Source organism: Drosophila kikkawai, chromosome X (assembly GCF_030179895.1).
Source record: "Drosophila kikkawai strain 14028-0561.14 chromosome X, DkikHiC1v2, whole genome shotgun sequence".
Taxonomy (NCBI): Eukaryota; Metazoa; Arthropoda; class Insecta; order Diptera; family Drosophilidae; genus Drosophila; species Drosophila kikkawai.
In genome coordinates this window covers 13946789-13969947 of record NC_091733.1, presented here as the reverse complement: position 1 = coordinate 13969947, position 23159 = coordinate 13946789, and the positions used below count along the sequence as shown (strand labels likewise).

The 23159-nt window shown below is 41.0% G+C and overlaps 2 protein-coding genes across 2 annotated transcripts in view; one reads left to right on the top strand and one right to left on the bottom strand.

Annotated features, from left to right (window-relative positions):
• Positions 1 to 13: 13 nt before the first annotated feature.
• On the bottom strand, positions 14 to 3311 carry ras (Inosine-5'-monophosphate dehydrogenase ras). The gene is made up of 6 exons (XM_017173780.3): positions 3167 to 3311; positions 2656 to 2965; positions 2397 to 2547; positions 1574 to 2225; positions 713 to 1253; positions 14 to 641 (listed from the first exon to the last, which is right to left on the bottom strand). Exons 2-6 carry the CDS (start codon positions 2805 to 2807, stop codon positions 536 to 538), a joined length of 1602 nt encoding a protein of 533 aa, XP_017029269.1. The 5' UTR covers positions 2808 to 2965; positions 3167 to 3311; the 3' UTR covers positions 14 to 535.
• Positions 3312 to 3865: 554 nt separating this feature from the next.
• The window catches only part of stx (ubiquitin-like domain-containing protein stuxnet), a 36545-nt gene continuing 17251 nt past the window's right edge, over positions 3866 to 23159 (top strand). Inside the window, exon 1 of the mRNA XM_017173710.3 lies at positions 3866 to 5020. Coding sequence (XP_017029199.1) covers positions 4617 to 5020 — 404 coding nt within the window. The 5' untranslated portion in view covers positions 3866 to 4616. The remainder of the gene's footprint in view (positions 5021 to 23159) is intronic.

Genomic DNA, 23159 nt, shown 5'->3' with positions numbered 1-23159 from the left:
GTAAAGATATTAGTTTGCTTGTTTTCAGTTTCAGTTCACATTTAATAAGTTTGGCATACTAAGAGTTTTACAATTTTTCAAGAGAATTGTACATATCCAACACTATACAAAATAGAGATAAACATCTATAAAGTACATGCAGCGAACGTGCCAGTTAAGTAAGCGCCCGATGCATAATAGATAGGGATATATCGATTATATATATATATGTATATAGATTACATTAAACAATTAATATTTAGGGATAAACATGAGGGGCGATTCGAGCGGAATCGGAATCGAAATCGGAGTCCTGGGCAGCAATTGCCAGCGATTCCAACGTTTAACTTAAGCCTAGACACTGGTATATAACTCCAGGGTGCGGGAAATGGTAATAATGGCCCTCTCACTTGCGTTCAAATAGGCGGGCATAGTCGGGCAGATGGGATGCTCCTCCATCAGATCGGTGGCGATTCTGCTGCTGCTGTTGCTGCTGTTGATGTGAATGCTGCTGGTGATGGACAGGGCCCATGGCCGACGCAGCCGAGGGTGTATGTTAGAAGAGACGCTTCTCGTAACTGAAAAGGCCGTGAACATTGCCCTCCTGCTGAGCGGAATGGGTGCGCTTCATGAAGCGCAGTTGACCATTGTAGATCATGTCCCTGTAAAATTATATATAAAAAGTTTAAAAAACAATGTCATGATATAGAAGCTATTGAAATCAAAGAATTACCTCAATTTATTCACCGAATTGGCGCCAATATCCTGGCAACTATGCTGCAGTCCGCACTCCAAATAGGGCAGATAGCGCAGAACGCTGCCCTTATCCACAATGCTGCCGCTAACGCCCTGGGCCACCTTCATCTTGTCCATCTCATTGTGATAGTAACGCGACATGGCAGCGCCTTTGGCATCGCCACGTTCCATGGCCTCCAAAGAGCCCATGCCGCGGTATTTCTTCAGGCGCACGCCATCCGAAAAGAAGTACTCGCCGGGTGCCTCTGAGGTGCCCGCCAGCAGAGAGCCCATCATCACAGCGCTGGCACCCAAGGCCAAGGCCTTGACAATGTGTCCAATCGACTGGATCCCACCGTCGGCGATAACTGGTACGCCAAACTGGCGGGCATAGGTGGACACCTGATAAACGGCCGTGGCCTGGGGGCAGCCGCAGGCCATCACCTCCTGGGTGATGCAAATGGAGCCAGAGCCCATGCCCACGCGCAGTCCATCGACGCCGGCTTCAATGAGATTTTTGGCCTGGGCACGGGTAACCACTGCGGTTTAACAATGAAATAAAGATGGGATTTTCAATTTATATTTTTTGCTAGTGTAAAATAAGAAAATCAAGGTTTGAAACCCGAGACAAATCCCAGATAACTACCATAATTACAAATTAGGGTTACTAAAATAAGGAAAGCCATAGAGTATTGGTTTATCTGATAAAAAGAAAAACAATATGGTGGAACCTATATTCTATGATGTGTGCTTTGATCGCAACCTTATCAGTTGTGGCGGTAGATAATGGCCCTATATTTTGCTCGCTTTCTATAACGAGTGGCTTCTTATGAAAAAAAAAAAAGTAAAAACAACTCACCGTTGCCGCCAATGACCTGCAGCTCGGGATACGTATCCTTGATGTACTTGACCATCTCCACCTGATAGACAGAGTTGCCCTGCGACGAGTCCAGTATGATTACATCCACACCGTTGGCCACCAGCAGCTGTAGTCGCGCCTTATCCTCGCTCCGTGTCCCAATGGCAGCGCCCACCAACAGCTGCTTGTTGGAGTCCTTCGATGCATTCGGATACGAGCGCGCCTTCTTCAGATCCGTACGGGCAATCATGGCCACCAGTTCACCAGCTTGGTTGATAATCGGCAACTTGCCCTTCTTGCTCTTCTCCAGAATGGCATTAGCCGTTGGCAGATTGATACCATTGGGGGCGGTGATCAGCTCCGTGGTCATGATGTCGGCCAGCAGAACCTCCGGCTGATTCTCACGGAAATCGATATCCCTCGATGTAACCATGCCCAGCAGCTTGCCACCGAGCTTGCCGTTCTCGGTGACCGGATAGCCGGTGAAGCCATTTTTGCGCCTCGCCTCCAATACATCGCCCACGGTGTTCGTGGGCGACATCACCGAGGGATCGCGCATGAAGCCGTGCTTGTACTTCTTAACCTTGTGCACCTCCAACGCCTGGTACTCCGGCGTGCAGTTGTGATGGATGATGCCAATGCCACCACACAGCTGCGCGCGGGATCCACGGATTCGGCGGATATATACATTGGCGAATGGCGAATGGAAGAAACGGCGGCGGTTAGAGAGGCGCATAAGAGTGTTGAGTTACAACCACAGCTAGCACACAGCTCGAAGGCGAACCCCGGAGATCGGACTAGATCTGGTCTGATGTATACTTACCGCCATGGCGATGGCCATCTCCGATTCGGTTACCGTGTCCATGGGCGAGCTAACCAGCGGTGCCCGCAGCGTAATGGCCTTGGTCAGCGGCGAGCTGAGATCGACCTCCTCGGCGGTGAAGTCTATGTAGCCGGGTAATATGAGAAAGTCGCTGTGTTGGGGGGGAAATCGCGGGGTTTCGGATCGAAGCGTAGCAAGCGGGAGATGAAATGGACGTGAGAATGATTCGGTGGACACTTGGAGCAACAGGCACACTTACTTGTACGTGAGACCGTCGCCGTTCTGGAACAGCTCACGGCAGCTGAGACCGTCCTGCAGTTGTTCATCCACAGCGGACACTGCTCCCTTGGTGTCCACAAAGCCGTTCACCTTTGCTATTGCCGGCTGCTGCTGCTGTTGTTTGGCCTCCATTCTCGCGTCCGTTCAACCCCAACAAAAAAAATGAAAACAAAACAAAGACTGGCGGATGCGAGCGAGCGAGATAAACGCCAACGGATTGGGCTCCTCTTGCTGTCTGACTGCTGCTGCGGTGGATTCCTATGGCCTCCGATTCCTATTCCTCTCGAGAGCTGCTCGATACGCAATTAGCCAGATACACAGAGACACGTAACAGAACGAGAACGAGAAGGAAAGGGAAAATGTAAATGGCGGAGAAAGACAATTGGGAAGCAAGGTTAATTGCCAGCAGATTCGATTTACGGCCGGTGGCTGATTGGGATTCGGGACCCACTGCCAATCCCACCGCCGAGCACATGGTTTCCCCCACTCACCCGTCCAGCCGTAGGCAAATGGAAGTAGTCGCTTTTTTCAATACGGTGGCGGCCGCGTGCAGCTTTATATAGAGCTTGAGCAGTGTTACCAGCTGCTCATTGAGCGACACAACTAAATTTGACGGAAAAAGCTGAATTAATACCGGAACACGCCAAAATTCCGCTGTTTCTATCTGAAGGAAACATCGAGTCTGGCCACATTGAGCTGGACATGAACTAATATTATCGATCTATCGCAACTTTAAAGGTTTTAAATTTAACATATTCAAAAAGTGCAATGTTCCACTTTAAAAGAAAATCATGGAAAAAGTTGAAAATCTTTTCTTGTTTTCGAATGAAATAATTAATTATAAAAAACAATCGTATAAGACCTTGTCGGATTTTGATTTTAGCCGGAATAATTTTTGTTTATATATTAAAATCTATGAGTGTTTAAACAGAAAACTTGTTTATTATAATTCATAACCAATATCTATATTTTATCTATACATATTTTTTTCAAAAGTTTGAGGTAAACTGTGGGCACTTGCGTAGAAATGAGGGTTGCACAAAACACGAAATATATTAGTCGTGAAACAATCGATAATGCAGACCGGGGCCGATAGTGCCATCGCTGCAGCGACAGTGTGGATTTTTTAGGGAAAAATGTAAACTTTTTGAGATTTTTTAGGAGAAGGCCGTGTTCGACGCAGTTTCTCAGTCGCATCGCAGTCGCCGCCGACGTCGCAGTCGCTGAACAAGATATAGGATAGATTGCTCGATTCGAATTATTTTCTTTCCGTGGACCTCTTGTTGGCGCCGCTCGACTTGTCAGACTCTCCGGGCCAGGTGTGTGTGTGTGTGTGTCGTCGTGCAGCAGAAACTGAAAAGCAAAAGACGCGTGGAGAGCAACAGCATCAAACAAAAACCACTATTTTTTAAGGCAGAAGACGGCACAGGAATAGTTTTCGTTGCCAAGCGAGTGCCAGTGCGGGATCGAATACGGCTTAGCCCCAACATACCTGCGTGCGTACCTGGTAAAAACCGAGATTTTGCTCCAGTCGCGCGACGTAAGCGCGCCTTCCGTTCCACCGAGCTGTGCTCTCACGTAATCCGCAGGCCGCCCCGCCACCACTCACCGCTCGCATAGAAACAAGCCTCTTCCACGTGTGTGTGTACGTTGCGTTGTCTTACGTTACGTTGGTTACGTCGTGGTCGCGTGTGTTGGTGTGTGTGTGTGTGTGTGTGCTGCAAGGTGTGGTGTGTATAGAAAATCGATTGGAAATTGAACCAGCAGTCGCAGTCGCCGCGTGTGTGCCGTTACGCCAGCGCCATCGGCCGCAATTTTCTTGTATTTTTTTCCTGTGAGCCCTCCAGTGAGTGCGAGAGCGAGAGCGAGGGAGCAGAGCCCTCATCTCCTGCGCTAAACACAAAAAAATCACAAAACACGAAAAAAGAAGAAACACCGGACATGGATAAATCAGCGGCCACGAACTCGGCCACTGCCGATGGCCAAAACGAAGCGTCGGCAGCGGCAGCATCCTCTGCCGGCAGCGCAGCTGGGTGTGGCAGCAGCAGCAACGCCAGCAGCGCCGGCGGCAGCAGCCACACCAGCAGCAGCAGCATCGTCGGCGGCGGCAGAGGCGGATGTAGCAATAACAACGCCTTGCAGCGCTTGGCAACCCCAACAACGGCGAGTGCAACAACAACAAGTGCTGCCGCCCCGATGACCATCAACCTGAACATCAGCACCACCACCGGTGGCAACTTCGGCGTCAGCGTGGAGCCGCACATCAGCGTGGAGAGCCTGAAGAAGATCATCGCCAAGAAGCTGAAGGTGGCCAAGGATCGCATCTGTTTGCTGCACCGCGAAAAGTGAGTAGCTCATAGTTTTTATTTTTTCAGGTCCCCGGGCGGGTTCCAATTTACTATTGTTGGGACTTAACCTTTTAAACCAGATTTAAAACAAGCTATTTAAATGATGTATTAAATGCATAAAATCTATTATAATGAATTCTGGTGTTTACACAAACAAAGTTCATTGTCTAGGAAACGATCATTTAAAGCGGAAACTAAATGTTAAAATTTCAAATTCAGTCATAAAACATAATTGTATTGTCTCAATTGATTGTTGTTGATCTATATATTCTTTATTCATTTAGGGGTAGTAGTGGGATTACAAAATTAAATAAATATGCAAACCAGTGATATCTTGTTCGTATTTCTTCATATAAAGCTTGCGAAAAGGTTTAGAAATGCCAAGATAAGGCTTTTCTTGAACTCAACGGAATTATAATAGTTTGAACAAAAATGAGACCATATTTCATAGTACGAAAAATTTGAACAGCTTTTATAATGTTTAATTCCAAGATTAACCACCAGAAGATCAAAGAATAGTGGATTTTCAGAGTGACGCAATCCCTCCTCTTCGCGTTATTAACTATAACACTATCATGGTGGAGATAGGGGTGTGGTGAAATATTTGCTATGCGGTGTGACAACGGTGGTGTGTTTTGACGCATGTGTGTCACTTGCAAATTGGCAAGAAATTCTTATGATTATGCCAAATGAGGTAATATATGTATTGGGCCAATAGTAATATGAAAAGTGGCATTTGATTTGTTGCTGTGTTGCCCGAGTTGGGCTAAAATTTCAGCCAGATTTTCGAAATTCCCCACACAACCGTTACTCCCACAAAGTATTTAACGGTTTAATGTGTGCTTCTCTCGCTCGCTCGCCCTCTCTTTCTTTTTCTCGGTCTCTCGTTTAGAGCTTTGTTTAGTTAAATGCTTTTGATTATCGTTTATGTTTCTGTCCCCCACTACCCCGCTCACTCTTCCAACCCCTTTGTTCACTAAGCTTGCTGTTCTCGTTATTATTATGATTATTATTGATATAACCTCCAAAAAAATGGCATGTCTGAAGGGTTAAGCGCACAAAGTGGTTTAGTTGTTGGGGAAGTGATCTACACACACACACACACACACACACATACAGCCTGCCAGCGATTTCATAATCAATTTGTTATTTACACAAAACAAAGCAAAATAAAAAACAATACGAAAAAAAAATACGAAAAACGTAACAAAAGTGAGAAAAAAATGTGCGCATAACACAAAACCGGCAAAAAATCAACTAAAAACAGATGCAGAAAATGCATAGAGAGAGAAACCGGGAGAGAGGGCGACAGTTCCAACTAGTTGCATTGCCCTGTTAAATGCCACTTGCAACTGTTAATGTTAGCGCCTCTGTTGGGAGCGCTGTTAGGGTTGAGGAAACAAGAACAACAACTTACAATCCGGAAAAAGCATTCTTGTTTTTGTGGTTAACATTTTTCGTATTTCCTACAGTAAAGGTCCCTATATTCAAATGTCAAAGTACCATGCAATGTACCGGAACTTTATTTAAAAAATTTTATTTTAAGATTGAATAATATTTAACAAATCAGTTATGAAAATTGTATTTTAAAGGGTCAGGCATTCCTTTGGCTTACATGCGTTTGATAATGTGTGTGTATGTGCATTACAGAGGCTTCGCAACAATGCGGGCTTCTTTTGCCATCCCTTTCAGCCCCAGTCCTACTATAATGTGCGTGTGTGTGTACACATGAACGTATTTGTTTCTGCAAATAGATTTCTAATTGAGAATAGCGACTGCAGCAGTGCCCTTCGCCGTTACTCGCTCTCCTCTTCTTCTTTTTCCCATCCTTTGTCTGGCTTTTGTTTAACTAAAAAAAGACGAAAACTTGACTGATAAGAATGTGACTCGCAGCCGCCGCCGCTGTCCCTTTCTCGGTCGCCGCTGCGAGATGTTGTTGCATCTGTTTTATGCCACTTTACAGCAAGCAACAAAAGCAAATGGGCAATGGCGTCACGGTTTTTTGTTGCTCTCTCGCTTGCTCTTGGTCTCGCGCATGTTATTTTTCTTGTTGTTGTTGCTTCCACTTGAAGTTCTTTTTTATCTTCCTCGGCCGGCGTCGCAGTCAACGTGGGCAGCACTGCCGGCAAACTGGCCGGCGCATGTGTGTCGTTTTGTATGTGTTTGTGTGTGTGGCGGAGATTTTTGTGTGCGCGTCTCTTTGTTCTGCAATCAAATTGCTGCTGCTGCTGCTTCTTCTTTTTCTGCCTCTGCTACATCTTGTGCCTCTATGCCTCTTGTTTCTCCTTCTCCCTCTTGTTTCCACAATGTTGTTGGCAGGCTTATCGGACATTCGGAAAATGGACTCTCCTCTGTGCTGCTTGCTTCTACTTCTTCGTCAGCTTCTTCCTCCTTCCCTTTGTCTGAATGTCATATGTTAACTTATAACCCTAAAAAATAGTACCAACAACAAGAAGAAAAATAAGTAGGCGAAGAAGAAGCCATAGTTGCCACCCACCACAAAAAAAAAAAAGAATTAACCGTCTGATAACGGCGAAAACCTACCACCCAAAACTACAGAAAAAGGCTTTCCTTAAAAGCTTATTCACACCACCAATATTTCTGAACTCTCGACTCTTAAAAATCCCAACAAAAAAAAAAAAAAATGCCCAAACCCAACCACCAACGCCCGCAGAAACTGAAAAGGCACGAATAAAAGAGGCAGAGAAGTGTGTAGAAGCCACCACCAGCTAGAAGAAGAAGCAAAAGCAGAATCAGAAGGAGTCGTTGAGCCAAAACACAACACAAATGTTGCACACACGACTGAATGAGAATTTTCGTGGCGCATTTTGTAGCATATTTATAAAGTCACCACCATCCATCCAACCAACCATCCAACCAACCATCCATCCATCCAGCCATCCATCCATCGGAACTGCTGGTAATGAATGATGAGAGGTGGCAGGGACCAGAGGCGTCGTCCACCAAACACCACCGGCAAGCACACACGAATCTGCTCTGCTGCTGGAAAAAGAGGTGACGGTGACGACCACAAGGAGGAAACTGGCCAAATGGGAAATACAATGGAGTGGGAAATGGGAGCACAAACGCGAAGGCGAACGCGGTGGTCAACCCTTTTCAGAGCACGTGGTTGCCATGGATATTGATGATGCCAAGACCAGATGCAAACTTAAAACCTGAAAAATTGTCCATCTAAATATTAAAATGAAATATGAAATGAATTGAAAAATGAATAAAAAAACTATTTTCAGATATTATTTCAAGATATTTTACAGATAGAATTACCACTTATCAGAGTCTAGCTTATTTCAAGATGCTATTCTTGGGTTAATTTATATACCAAAACCACTATAAGTACAAAACCTCATGAACTTTTACTATTATATACTGTTGTAAAGTCAGCTAATATAATTTTAATTGAAAACAAAGCCATATTCGTAACTGTGAGACCCATTAAAAAGGTCTGTTCCTTGGTCTTTTGTAATGTTCAACCCTTTAAAAAACCGATGGTGAAAAAACGAGACCCAAAACCGTTTCCATATAAACCAGAAACCGGATTTAAGTTGAATATGTAGAACTATTATTCAAAAATTGAAAAACTCTAGAAAAGAAACTGGCTAGCCAAGTTGTACAGATTCTTATTACTATAGTAACTAGAAGATAAGTGTACAGATTGCACGTGGTTGGTGGAACTCTATTTTTCCCATGATCAAATTCTGTAAATAAAAAAAATACCAAATAACATGTAAAATAATCTGGGAAAAAACAAGCCAAGTGAACTGATAGTACATAATTTCCCATAATCACATTCCCTAGAACTGCAAAACTTAAATTATAGCAATTAAAGCCCGTGCGAATAATAAAGTTCGATATGGGCAGTGCCCACTCAACGCTAAACGCTGAAAATGATGGCATTTAGAGAATAGTGCGAATGGCGGAGGAGACGTAAATGTCGTATCAGAATAATGCAAACAGATTAGATGTCCCCGCTCTGCTATCGCCCTGTAGTCGCTCTCCCATGCCCCCTCTCCTCTTCCGATTAGAGGCGGCGCACTCCCAAGGTGTGTGCTAGCTATATGACATAAGCCCAGTTCCCGCTCCCCACCTTAGGGTTCTTTAGATAGAGCTACGTAATAGTATGGAGCCGAAGCTGAGGCAACGCACACGCAAACTGCGGACAGCGGACGGCAGACAGACCCTCCCTTTAATTTCACCTCCCCCCCCCAATGTTTTGTAGACTGGCCCTGGGGCCCCTAGTATGTATTATCAACAGTTTTAATTTTAGTATGCGCTTTTTCTTCGTCTACGTTCATGATTTTGTTGAAAGCAGGAGGAAATAGGTGGGGCATCGGCGACAGTCCAATGTTTCGGGGTCTCATTGTCCATGACGACGACATAAAGTAGCGGCGCGTGCGTTTTTACCTTCTGGGTTACAGAGGTACCTCGCTAACTACGACAAACCATGATGGAGTCTGTCTCCGAAATTGTAATTATTTGATTAAATTTGTTAATTAAACATCCGATTTTGATTTCTAGTAACATATTCTAATCATGTTTATTGTTTTTCTATATTATTTCAAGATATTCATAGTACATATAGTATGTATAGTTCATTTTTCATTAAACTAAAACGTATAACGAATTCGAATTCAAATTATTTTAATAATTATCAATTACCTAATACAAAAAACAAAAGTTCCCAAGGTCATCATTAATTTTATTCGACTTTTGTTAGGCAGTTTCTTTTATGGAAACTAGATTTTAATAAATACTAAATACGTTTCAAATAATCTTGTTTAAATTCGTGTTTTCTATTTGCAACTGTCTTTTAGGGTTTAAATTAACCCTAAAAACAAATCAGATTATCTTAAATAGGAAAGACTGTTTTAACTTGGCATGTTGAGTTTTTGATGTTTGAAGCGTGTTGATTTTTTCCTGCAACAGTGGTGGATTTTGAAATAATTTTTATTTTCCGTCTTAGGTGCTTTATCTCCCTCTCTCTTCAGGTGGTGCTGCTTTTTAATGTTTTTAGTCACAAATAGGTAACAAAAACACCTCTCTCTTTGAATTTGAAACGATCTTTGTTATCTGGCATTGGTGTGTTTGATCAAACTACGGTTGTCATGGGTTAAGGGTGAAAACGAGGCACTTTTCTTTGTTGCCTTCGCTGCGCAGTTGTTAGTTGCTTTTTATTTTATTTTTTTTTGTACGTTGTTGATTAGGCGGCGGCGTCGGCGAGAAGAGATCTTGTTTGGAATATGGACAAGCGTGCTTTGTTCTGCTCTGCTCGCTCCATTGTTTGCTTGCCCCATCTCTATCGCTCTGCTTGACTGTTTGCCTGTGTTTGTCTGCCTCTCTCGCTCGCTCGAAGATCAGGTTACACAAGCCTCTCGAGCTGAGCTCTCAGCTCTCAGCTCTGCGCTCAGAGCTCCTCTCCTCTCTTCTGTCGCTCACTTGCGTCGCCGCTGCCGCCTGCCCTTTGTGTGTTGACGTCGTCGGCGTTGCCAATCTTCTTGCACAATTGTGGCAAGAGATTTGGACAGCAGCGTTGCCAACTTTTCACACCTTCAGATTTTTCCAATTGTGTGACAAGATGAAAACAATTTAAAAATATTTGAAAATTAATAAGATTAATAACATTTTGGGCTAAACTGTGCTTTAATTAAAGTTTTACCCTGTAAGATTAATTAAAGGTAAAAAGCTAAACCCATTGAATATTCCTGCATTTCGAAATAGGCTATTTTTGGGAATTTGGCAGACTTGTCTGTGTTACGTGTGTATGTGTGGAAACTCGTTTAGTTACTGGGAAAGTACCACCACACATACATGCATATACACACAAACTAGCTCACATCACCTGCCTTTGCCTTTCCTCTTGCTTTATCTCGCTCTCCGCTTTGTACCCGTTCCCTTTGGCCAATTTCCAAGCCCCACAAGTGAGTCGCGTCGGCTCCTGCCTTTTGCTGATGGCCCTTGGCTGCCATTTTGTCGTCTCTTCGCTCTCTCTTTTGCGACCCCCTTGCGTTCTTTCCCCCATTTTCTCTCCCGCCCCCCACACGCCCGTTCATCATTTGTTTATGGCCTCAGGCCTTAGCCTTGGCTGTGTTCGGCGCTAGATGGCGCCACGCCTCAATGCCTCGCCTCTTCTCTAACAGGGTTTATGCGTTGGCCCAAGTCCATGAAAATCCGATAACCCTTGACCAAAAATTCGATAGTCAAACTCAATTAATTATGCCATACAAAAGTTATAACTTTATAACCTTATAACATTTTACGAATTGAAATTTGGACTACTCTTGATTTCATTAACTTTATAACCCCAACTCATAAATTCCATAATTAAATTCAAGTGCTTATGCCATGAAACGATTATTTAAAGTAAAGATGGAAACTTTATGAATTCAGGCGCATTTCATGGATTAACATTGCAACTCAGCCGTGATTACTCTTAATATCATGAACTTGTTCGCATAAACTCAGTAGTATATCTGTTCTTTGACTCTCCTACCTCCTATTGCTTGCCTTCTTCTATGTCGCTTTCCACCGCTGCTGCTGGCGCATTCAATAAATTTTCCTTTCCCATCACTGCAGCTTTTCAGCTTGGCGTTCCGTGCCCTGGCGTAGCGTTTTTCCACCCACTAAAAGAAGAGTTATTAGAATAAACCAAACTGAACGAACAAAATGAATAGAACAGAGCCGGAATAGAACGAAGCTCTCTCGTTGCAACAAAGTTGCTGGGCATTAAAAATAGAAAGCATCGGCGGAGGATGTGTGTTCGTTCGTTTCAATTCGCTTCGTCTTATGTTAAATGTTGAATGAATGGGATGGTCTGGTTGTATGCACTGTAAAAAAAAAAGACAAATTATATTCATATATTTTTGTTATAAAATGGTTTCTTCAAAAATTGTGTAAATATTTAAACCACAATTACCAATTCTTAACCTCACAAGTTTCGCATATCTTTAGGTAATAGTTTAGTCTTTAGTTTTCGCTTAGTGTATTTAATGGGTTGGGCTGGGCCAAGTTGAGTGGGTGGTGGTGTGCTTAACTCTGCTGTTTTGGGTGGTTGGCCGCCTTCTTTTAAGTTTATTTAAGGTGTTTCTGCCAGCTGTGTGTGTGTATCCAATGCCTATGCCTAATAGTGTATCTGCAAGATGCTTGTACAAAAATAAATAGTGGCCAAATCCGAGGTAACGGCACGTTTGCATGTCTGCCGCTGTGTATCTGCATCTCGTATCTGGCAGATGCATCCATTCATCGCCTTAATTGTGCCAAATTGCATGCAAGAGGAGATGCAATCCGAACAAACATGCCAGGAATAAAACCCACTTGGCCGCCGCCTATTTATGGCCCAGACTGGTTTCCCCGTCTTCCAGAGGCTTTTCGGTGGTTGTGTCAATGGACGACGACGCGTCGCACCACCCTCATGGTAATAATTCCACCATTCCCAACCAACCAACCACCAATGTGTGCCGTCCGGCCGACCGACCGGGTAACGAACGCATCAAAAATCCTTGTTTATGCAAATCGAAATTCATTTGTTGGTGGTGATTAACCTAGCCTTTCTTTACTTGACGCTCTGAATTTTCTGCGAAATTTTGCAGTCATTAAATATACCTTCAAAGGGTAGAATAGACAAAGCGAAGAAATATAATCATCGAACACGAAGCACACAACAAATGCAAACAAAAGGAATAAAGACGAGCTAGAACAATAGCAGAGTTAAAGCAAATTTCATTTTACACTTGATTAAAAGTAACTTGAGAATCTGTAAGAGGTTCCTTGGTTATTTTTCATATAAGACTACCGAGTCGCTCAATTCCAAATCCATTGTTGAATAGCACAATTATCAAAATGTATAAAGTGTGACTAAGAAAATATAATACACAAAAATTGATTCATATTCACATGGATTGACTAATACCTCTCCAATAGCGTCATTTTCCATTTGTTTGCAAATATTTGCAATCTATTTATGGCTAAAAATGTTACAAACGTTCTTAAAAATGAGACTAGCTTCCTTTGGCACTTGCAAAAAGCAGAGTGATAAGTTATTGTTAGTTAATATTTATATTAATATTTAAAATAGTTTCATACTCAAGAATGCGAAGACTTGCTGATAATTTAATTACCTAACGAATTCAGTAATTGATATCAATCAGCAAAGCGGAATAGAGAATACACAAACTTTGTTTTTCTGCATTCATTCAATTATTATCGACTTCCCTTTGCACTTTGACTATTTCTCGTTTCTCGTTTCGTTTTTTTTTTAACCCCCTTTAAAAGTATTTCATTCATCTTCAGCATTCGTTTGATTCTTTGATTCTGGCTCTTCCATTCACATGCATTTGCTGTCAAATTGAGAGGGAACTGAATAACATCATCATCGCAATCATCATCAGCACCACAGCATCCTCCACCCACGCACACTCGAACACTCATTCTAATTTTCACTTACCCACACATATTTGCATTATGTGCAAATTGATTGCACAGAAAAAAAAAAACAGAATAGAAAATATATAATAGAGCTTAATCCTCAGTCGATGATTTTAAAACATTTATTATTTACATACGTATTTTGGTGAATATTATATTGTTATATTAAATGTAATACTTAAATATTTGTAACGAGTATATATGTACATACATATATTAATATATAGACTTCTGATTTGGTCGATTTAATTTGTTGCTAAATATATCTATCGATCTATTTCTTTGTCTATACATTTTTATAGCTTTCTCTCTCGATATATATACATTATCTATTTAAAGATATAACCTTTTGGGGATGCATTTCGTAATCAACAATTAAAATTCGTTCCCTCCATTTGCTGTGTATTTACATTATTAAGCGCTCTCTGGCTAAAAAGTAAGCCATTGGAAGTCTCGTCATCATCCATCTCGCATTTACTTTCAATGCAAGAAAAATAATGAATAAAAAGCGATAAAAACGCAAGCCGAGTAAAATAAAAAGAACAACAACTTACGGCATCAATAACGTCATCGGAGAGAAGTATTTCCACCCACCCACCTCTTTGCACCCATCAACAGTTTGCTGCGCTCCGCTGCTCGCGTTCTCTGATCGGTCGCTGTCGCTGCTGCTGCTTCGACCGGCCGGCAACCGATGTTTGCATTGCATTGCCCTCTCTGCCTCCCACTTATTTGTGCTCTCTCTGGCTCTCTTTGTCGGCCGGCCGTGTGTGTCCGTGTAAGCTGTGTTGTGCTTGTGTGCGCGCGCAGACCCCACATACGTAAGAAGAGGCACAAAAAAGCTGTTTTCGTTGTTTCTCTGTTATTGCAGTTGTTGGCTATCGTAATTGTTATTGTTGAAGCTGCTGCTGCCAGAGATCCGTTTGAATGCGTCTCCTCTTTCAAATCAATTTATCTATGTGTGTGTCTGTGTGTGCAGCTACAGTGATCCCTCTCCAGAATCTGGGTAAAAGGACTAATATTTCAGTCAAGCAATCTGAGGGGGCTTCTGCGTTTTCAAAAAAAAAAAGATATTGTCTGGGACTTAAAATTTTTTTTTTTAATAACTTAACTTTTACTTTAAGATTGCTTTTATTTGTACCATAAAATATTTAACATTTCAAAAATATTACAGATTAATAGACAATTAAAAAACATGTTTGCCTTATTTCTCATCATTGTTCGTAGGAATTTATTTGATTCATTAATTAACTAAAGTGGATGTATTTAAATTTTAAGCTTTAATAAATCTATAAATATAATTGCAAACCGATCTGTTTAACTCACCGAGGCCTTACTTTGCATTCGTGTTCTCAGTGTTTGCCCTTTCGCAAAATGTCTTCCGGTGTCGGCCCGTTGAATCAATAGTTCAAAATTAGAAGCATTTTGCTGAATTTGGCTGTAATTTTTCTATTTTTCCTTTTTTTTTTTTTTTCTTTATTCAATTTCGTTGCTTTATTTCTTAATATCTTTCTATTTTTATACCTATCGTAGGTGGTTGTCGGAGGGGGTTTGATTTGCGGGGGCGTGCTGTTAGTTTTTGCCTCTTGCTGCCTGCCACCTCTCTAGTTGCTATTTTTAGTCGCTTGCTGTGATTTCTCATTGTTGTTTGTTGCTGCCCCAACAACACCACCACCCTTCCTTTCCGCTGATTTCTTTGTTTAATTCGTCTTTGTTGCGGCCCCTGCCACGCCCCCTTCATGCAAATGCGATGCTGTGACTCTATAGAGCTGCGTTTTCAGCTGCTGCTGCTGCTGGCATCGATTTTCCAGCAGCCCTGCCTTTCTGCGAATCTCTCTTCATTTTCCAACCCTTTTTCCTCGATTTCCCTGCTGAAAAAGAAACAGAAAAAAAACAAAAGCTTAACCAAATCGCCCGAAGAGGTTTTTGGGGGCTGGGGGGATGTTTAAACAACTGCAGGTGACAGCATGTCCTGAATGGATTTGCCGCCGCCATAACCCATAGCTACATATAGTAAATGCATAGATACATAGATAAAAAGATATTTATTTTCGTAGATGCCAGGCCTATTTTCGAAAAGTGTTTCCAAGTCTAGTTAACCCGGGAAATTGTAATCAAATTGTAAACAATTTTGATTTATTAGCTCAAAATATTTTTAAAATAAGTTTACCATTTCATCATACTATATTTATGTTTTTGTATAGAACACAAACCTGGCCAGAAAAAAAGAGTCCCGCATTCGGGTCTAAAATACCATATGGTCATCGCCAGTTTCGGCCAGAGAGGCAGGCGTCCATCCGACCTAATCCCCCGTTTCCCTTGCGGTGGTGCAGCTTTTCGGCCGGAAATTAATGAAAGTCATCAGGAACAGCGACGTCGGCGACGGCGGTTGGTGGTTGCAACCCCAAGTCCCAAGTTGCCATGTGGGTGGTTCTCTATGGGCAATGCTAAATGTGGCAGCACGGGGGCTGAAGGAAAAGCTTCTTTCAAGTGAAAGCTGGGCTGGAAATTCTGTTTTCTGCGTTTTGCGTTCTGCGTTCTGCCTTCTGTTTTCCGCTTTTCCCATCGCCCATTTGGCAAAGTGGTGGCTGCTGTGGTTGCTGGTGTTGATGATGGTGCACCAGGCTGTGGCGGCCGCTTTTTTTATGGCTATGTGGGTGTCTATATACATACATTTATATATATATATATATATATATATATATATATATATCTGGTGTGTGTGTGTGTGCGAGTTCGGTAATCAAAGTTGGGATTAGTTGACTTTAAAGTAGCCTTAGGGGTAGCAAAGTGCCGCATTCAACCCCACGGAACTGGCAACACGACGAGCCCCATTCAGTCTGTTGGCGGTGGTGCAGGCCCAAAAAACAAAAAAGGGATAGGGATCTAAATGTTTTAGTATCTGCAATGGTATCTATACCAAAAATTGGATACATCCAGCGAGAGGGTGAGCTATTAGTAAAGTGACCAGGGATTATAGGTGAATTTAAACTTACCGAGAGGCTAATTTAATGTTTTGCAGTAAAGAGTTAAACACCCTTATTAAGTTTAAAAAATATATATACACAAGGATCAATGAGGCCTGGTTAAGTAAAAGTTTCGAAGGGTAGTCTTGCTTATCTTTTACGCTTCCCTTTTCGTTAATATTAAAAATATTAAAAGAAAAAAACTTTAAAAAGGCTTAGAAAAGCCGGACAAAAAATTCTGTTATAGCCACGATTCAGGCTTTTTCCATATTTGTCCATTTCCATTAATACAAAATACCTGGAAAATACATTACGTAAAAGAGATTGATAGGGATGCTTTCCTGGCGAGAGAATAGATTGTCTGCGGGTCAGCAGCACCTTTTTCTTGTTGCTCGCTTTCCACAGTAACACCCACCCTCCATGACGGCACGTATCTTATGGATGCGAATGCCCAAGTGTCAATTGCAGTACCTTCATCCCTCGCATATGGTGCTTGTGCTTGTGCCCCCGCCCCGTCAATCACATGTAGTTGCTGTTGTCAACCCACCGAAAAATTTATCTAGTTCTGGGAGGCGCGCACAGAGAGGCATCTTCTACAATCTACAGTTCTATTAATTAACACGTTTCCAACTGTATCTGTAGCAGCAGCAGCAGCTGGTGTGTGTATCTGTATCTACACTAGACGAAGCCAAGCAAATATGAGAAACACTTCCTCATGTTTTCGGCAAATAATTCGTCAGCGTCGAAAAATATTCGGTTTCTGTCGAGAGTTTCAGGTTCTCTCATTCTCGTTAAACGCGTTTCAGCTTTTTCCCGATAAATACAAATAAAAACAAAGTAGAATCAGACCAATAATAAAACTGAAACTAAAAAAGAATATAATAATATATTGGGTCTATCTATGGGGATAGCCGACAAAAATTCAACATACAAGTTATTTCATGGCTAAAACTAGATTAGAGAACAAATCAAATCATCTATATCTATTCAAGTTGCCTGACATTTCCGTGTGATCGAAATCGAAATTGAAATTGAATTCGAAATGGAAATGGATGTGAATGTGGAAACAAGTGACCAGGCAACAACAAAGAAAAGGTTATGCAATCGTTTATTGGTTGAGAGAGTTTTGGGTTCCGCTCGACTTCTTCAAAAGAAAGGGGTGGGAAAGCCGGAATTTTTTTTGGGGCATAGATATGAGGGTTGTTGATATGGATGGCATGATACAATATTTGCCTCTAGGCCTGTTATCTTTCAGATATCTTTTCGGTTCTTGGTTCTTTGTAGAACTTTCTTTGTGAATAGTTTCTTGCCGGATTTCTGTTCTTGATTTTATAAACCTTATAGAATATGATTTAAAATATTTGAAATAGAATTTCCTTATACTTTTTAAAGGTCTCCAGAAACTTATTCGATAATTATAATTACATTAAGTCTTACATGTTTATAACTATTCCATGAAATTCAAGTTCTTTTAAATATCTTCTAAAGTCAATATTATCTTATTGTGACTTGTCTCTGCATTTTCTAGGCAAGACAAGCTTTTCCCTGCCTTGTTTTAATGTCTTTTACCATTTTACCCATTTTCTTCGTTGGCTTTCCTTTAATTTCGTTTTTCCTTTGGCGTAAAATGGGGCGTTGGGCGGTACAGTTGCCCTTGGAGTCCTCGAAGGGAGGGGGGGAGACAAAACCCGCCCCATCACCACCCTTCTACCTACCAGTGTTAGCCCCAAAAATGTTGACCAGACATTTAGACGGCATTTTTTTTTTTAGATACACACACACATACACACCCTCATACATTTATTTTTCGAGCCTCGTTTTTCTTTTTTTTTTTCCCCCATTTGTATTTTTTTGTGGCCATTTGACCCTTGGGTTTTTTCTCTGCTGGCCTGAAAAATCTCGTGCTCATTTTCCCAATGCAACTCTCTCTCTCTCTCTCTCTCTCTCTCTCTGGTTGTCTCTGTCTGTCTCTTTCTCTGATTCTCTCCTATAGTCCGTTTGGCATGTGAGATTTTCTCCTTTTATTATTTTTCTTGGTGTTTAGGCTTTTACCCTTGTGCACTGACTACAAAAGGCGTCATGTGTAAAAGAATAAGCGAGAGGGCGAGATGGAGAGGCGAGAGAGCGAGTGGAATAGCAAGGGAGTCCTTGTCGCGCGTCCTATGTGCGTTCGAGTGATGCTCTCTCTATCCCTGAGCCTTCTTCTTCTTTGCCGCTTCCTTTTCCCATCCTTATTCCTAGGCTGTAAACGTAATAATTTACGCAGCATGCCCAATACACACTTGGCTACACTGGGAGGAACTGGAAACCAGGAAATGTAAATATTTACAGAATTAATATAAAATTAAAGTCTAGCTAAAACCTTAATCTTAGATGTAAATATTTTTAAAAATGTATAAAGAATATAAAACTTACAGGACATGTGACTTTACTAGGCCTATTATTTTCTCCCAGTGTCTTTACCATATAAATCTATGACAGTGTGTGTGTGTGTCTGGGCAATGCTGCGGCAAGGTGGTGGAATTTTATGACAACAAAGGGCAATTCACTTGGTTCCCGGTTTGAAATTACATAGCTGGGAAATGCTGAATGCTCGCCCGTCCCCCAAAAACCCCCCACCACGAACACAGGCGGTATTAAAGCGAACAGCGGAAGGGTCCAAAATTACTAAGAAGTAACTGAAAAGAAAGAGAAGTAGAGGATCTTAAAGCATAATAAATCCCATCTTGTTGGATATTGAGCTTACTAATTCTAGTATTTTTAAAAATATTTGGGATTTAGAGTAATTATCAAGAGCGCAGGGGTTGTTGTTTGGCCCTCGGGGTACAGCTTGGGGAATCACAGATTTGTTTTAAAAAGCGATATTAAATCTAAAAAAAAAATAAATAACGAAAAACGTGATTAAGATTTCCTTCCAAAAATTAACTTACCTATTAAAAAATAATATACATTTATTAATAAATATATTTCTTTATTATTTAAAAATTGTTGAGTTGGAAAACTTAGTTTTATATTGGTTTTTGTATAAGTTTCTTTATGCTTTATAGCAAAATGTAGCGTTTTTTATTATTTTTTATGTGACTTGCTTAAGCTTTATATTTTATTTAAAATTTCTCTGGACGTTTTATCTTTTTACGGCTTACAGTTAGCCTGGCCTTTGGACAATTGAAATTTCTAGTCTCTCTTTCCCTTACTTTTTATATTTACCCTCCTCCTACCTCTTTTTCTCTTCTCCTTTTCTGTCTCACCTTTCGCCGAACCCACCGCCCCCTTGGCCCTGTCTGTCTGTCTGGGCCAAGCCTACACCCCGGCACCCCCTTTTCCACCCGACGAACGTACCACGAGGCGGCGGCTCGTTTGGCCTTCGTTGTCGTTGTTGCTGTAGCTCCGTCGCGTCACATTGCGTCGCAGTCGACGTCGGCGTCATCGGCAGCGCCTATTGCGTAAAGGCAGCGACGTCGATGCCGGCCAGAGGCGGAGGCAGACGCGACACCCCCGCAGACAACAACAAAAAGGAAGGACGGAGAAAAGCCCAAGCAAAAACACACACATACTTACAAACCACACCTCAACACATATACACACACACTCACACCCCCTTAAAGACAAAAAAAAATACGGGAAATAAAATAAAAGAAAAGCTTTAAAACGCTTTTCAAGCAGTAGTAACTCCTACCAAAGCCAATTGGATTATGTTTTGGGAAAATTAAATAAAAATCCCAGAAAATTCAAACAAATTTAAAGCAAAGGCAGTCTAAGAAATGTGGAAAATTGAATAAAATGCCGCTTTAATGAGCTCTTGCTCTCTTTTTCTCTGACACTCTCTCTTGCTCATATTTTCTCTGTATCACCCTCTCTATCTCTCTTCTTTTGGCTTTTGCCGCTGTGGTGAGTTTAGTTCCTTTTGGCACCTGCAACCTGCAGTAGCAGCTGCTAATGTTGCTGTTGTTGTTGTAGCTGCCGCTGCTGCGTTGACAACTGCAACATGTTGCTGCTGGCAGAGCGAGCACAAAGAAACATTACGTACTCTTAGGCGCTGCATTACGTGACGTAATGTTATTAGGGGGCGGCGCCACCACCACCACTCCGTGGTTAAATAATATTGAAATTATGAAATCCAAATTGCCATTGCGTGCTTAAACTTTTGGGAGAAGTTACTCTTGAATAAAATATTTACTTTATTTGTGTTTACTGGTGGATTTTTACTTTTATTTATAAATAAATCCCAATCAAAATTGTATATAAAACTCAGAGGAAGCAACCAGCATCACAAGACTACCTATATATAAATTTATTACTAAAATGATTTAACAAAATTACTTACAAATTACTAATATAATTCCTTATCGTTGTGCTTATTTTTCATTAAAAATTCCTTTAAATCGTGTGCCATTTAATCAGTTTCATAAATTTATAAAAGTTGTTCATTTTTTTTTTATAGTTAGTTTTGTTTTTGATTTTTGTTTGTTTTTTGTATTCAGGCGAGCGTGTGCGTGAGTGTTGAAAGTTGAGCGTGGAGCGTTGCGTTGCGTGCAACGTTGTCTTGCCACGCCCCTTTCGCTGACCCAAATACGCTTTCCGTGCCAGCCAAACTCAACTTAACTCGGCAACGCAACCCGATTCCACTAACCAAATCTTATCAATTCATCAATCATGCATGCAGTCATTAAATGCTCCAACATTGGCTGTTGTTGTTGCTGTTGCTTTTTTTTGTTTTTTGATTTCTGCTTTTGCTTTTGCTGTTGCTGCTTCGGTTGCCTTGTTACCGTTGTGACTGTGATGTTGCTTTTGTTGCTGTTGCCATCAAATTCGCCGCAAGTCGCCGTCATCGCTCTTATTTTAACTCTCTTTCGTTGAGACATGCAGTTGGGGTTAAAAAAATGGTAATCACAAAAAATATGTCTATAAAAATATTAAAAAAAAAATAAATAAATAAATAAAAAATGGCGTAAGAATGACTTCAAAAGTACACGTTTTGCTAGTTGCTAGTATTATGGTTCTTATCCCAAATAGTTTATAATAATCATAATCACTAAAAACCACAAGCAGTAATAACGACAGATTTTCAACTGCATTTAAAAAATTTTAATTTTAAAAACATTCTTTACAGCATGTTATCTCAATTATAATTTATTTATTATTGTTCTTTGTTTTTCAGAAAAACTTTTTCTTTGAGGCATCCTTAATTTATTTGTGCAAACTCCTAAGCTTTTGACCGCAATTGTGACGGTCTCTAAACTGATGCAATCGAAAATCGAGGCGAAGTTTGCCTCTTTCTTCTTTGCCTGACTTTTCTTTTGTGTTTTCGGCGCTCTCTCTCTCTTCTTTTCTCTCTCTCATAAAAGTTAAGTAATTTTCAAGTGGAGACTGCGAAGACTAACCAACTTCTTCTTCGTTCCCCCCCCCCCCCCTCATCATCAGCCTCCTCTTCTTGTGTGGCCCACCTGTCGGCAAGGTACTTCCCCCACCTGCATCATACACCTTTTCCCTCCTTCGATTTATGCTTTGGATCAGCATTTCATTTGTTTCTGTTGTGGCCCTTAGCCCTATGCCTAGCGTTGCTAGCCAAAACAAATGCATTGCCATCTAAATATAGGCCCCGACATTGATTATACCTGAATATATATATTTATTTAGGGGGGCACACATGTGCCATTATATCTTTACATCTTTACATATATGACAGGTTAAGCTGTTGAAAGAACTGTACCCTTGTTAAAATAAAATTGGAAACAAAACTTTAATAATGGAATACAATTTTGAATAAAATTGTATACATTTTGAATTGAAGAATTATTTTATAGAAATATAGCTTAGGTTTCTTGTTTGAAAAATGTATAATTCCGGCGTTTCGAAACCGAAGACAGGCCAGACGTCTTTGTAGATTGTTTATAGAAGGCTTGGCTTTCTTTTCAGACTTTTCTTATTAATTTTATTGTTATTATGTTTCTTCTGATAATTCAGAGTGCGTTGCACATGCCAAAGCAAATAGTGAAAAAGAATTCTGGCTGCGGTCGAACTCGATTCTTTGTTTTCTTTTTTTTTCGCTCAAATTTCATTTTTAATATCCAAGTAAACGGAATTAAACAAATAAGCGCAGCTGTTTGTTTGTTTGTTTGCTCGTCGGTCTGCCGTTGTATTACCGTTGTAAATGCTACCGCTGCTTAACACCTGCGAACTGCAATGCCCAAAAAATAAAACAACAACAACAAAATCCCATTGAAATTCAGCGACTGAAAAGTGTCAACAGCGTTTAACTTTTGACTTTGTTTCACTTCGCCCGAGACACAACAACGAAAAAGCCGCAATTACAGAGAAAAAGTACAGCAGAAGTGAAATAAAAGCAAAATTTACAAAAAAGTTCAGTTAAAAAACAACAGAATAAAAATGGAATGGAAATCAACTGGCCCCAAAAAGCCACAGCAGCAGGAGCAGGGAGGCAAAACCTGTAAAGTGCTTGAACTTTTTTGTTTCTACCAGTGCTGTGTCGTCCCCCCTTTAAATTCTTACATATATATTTTTATTTTATTTTTTATTTTATTTTTTATTTTAATTTGCTGCCATTGCGAATCAGAAATCAGAGTGCAATTTGACAAATTATCTAGTTCGAAATGCATTAATTGTAAACTGTATTGAGAAGGAGTTGTCAAATTTTAAAAATATGGCCACAGTGATTTGTTGCATTTGTAAACCTGGTAGCACTGCAAATTCTAAACATCTTTGTTAAAATATAT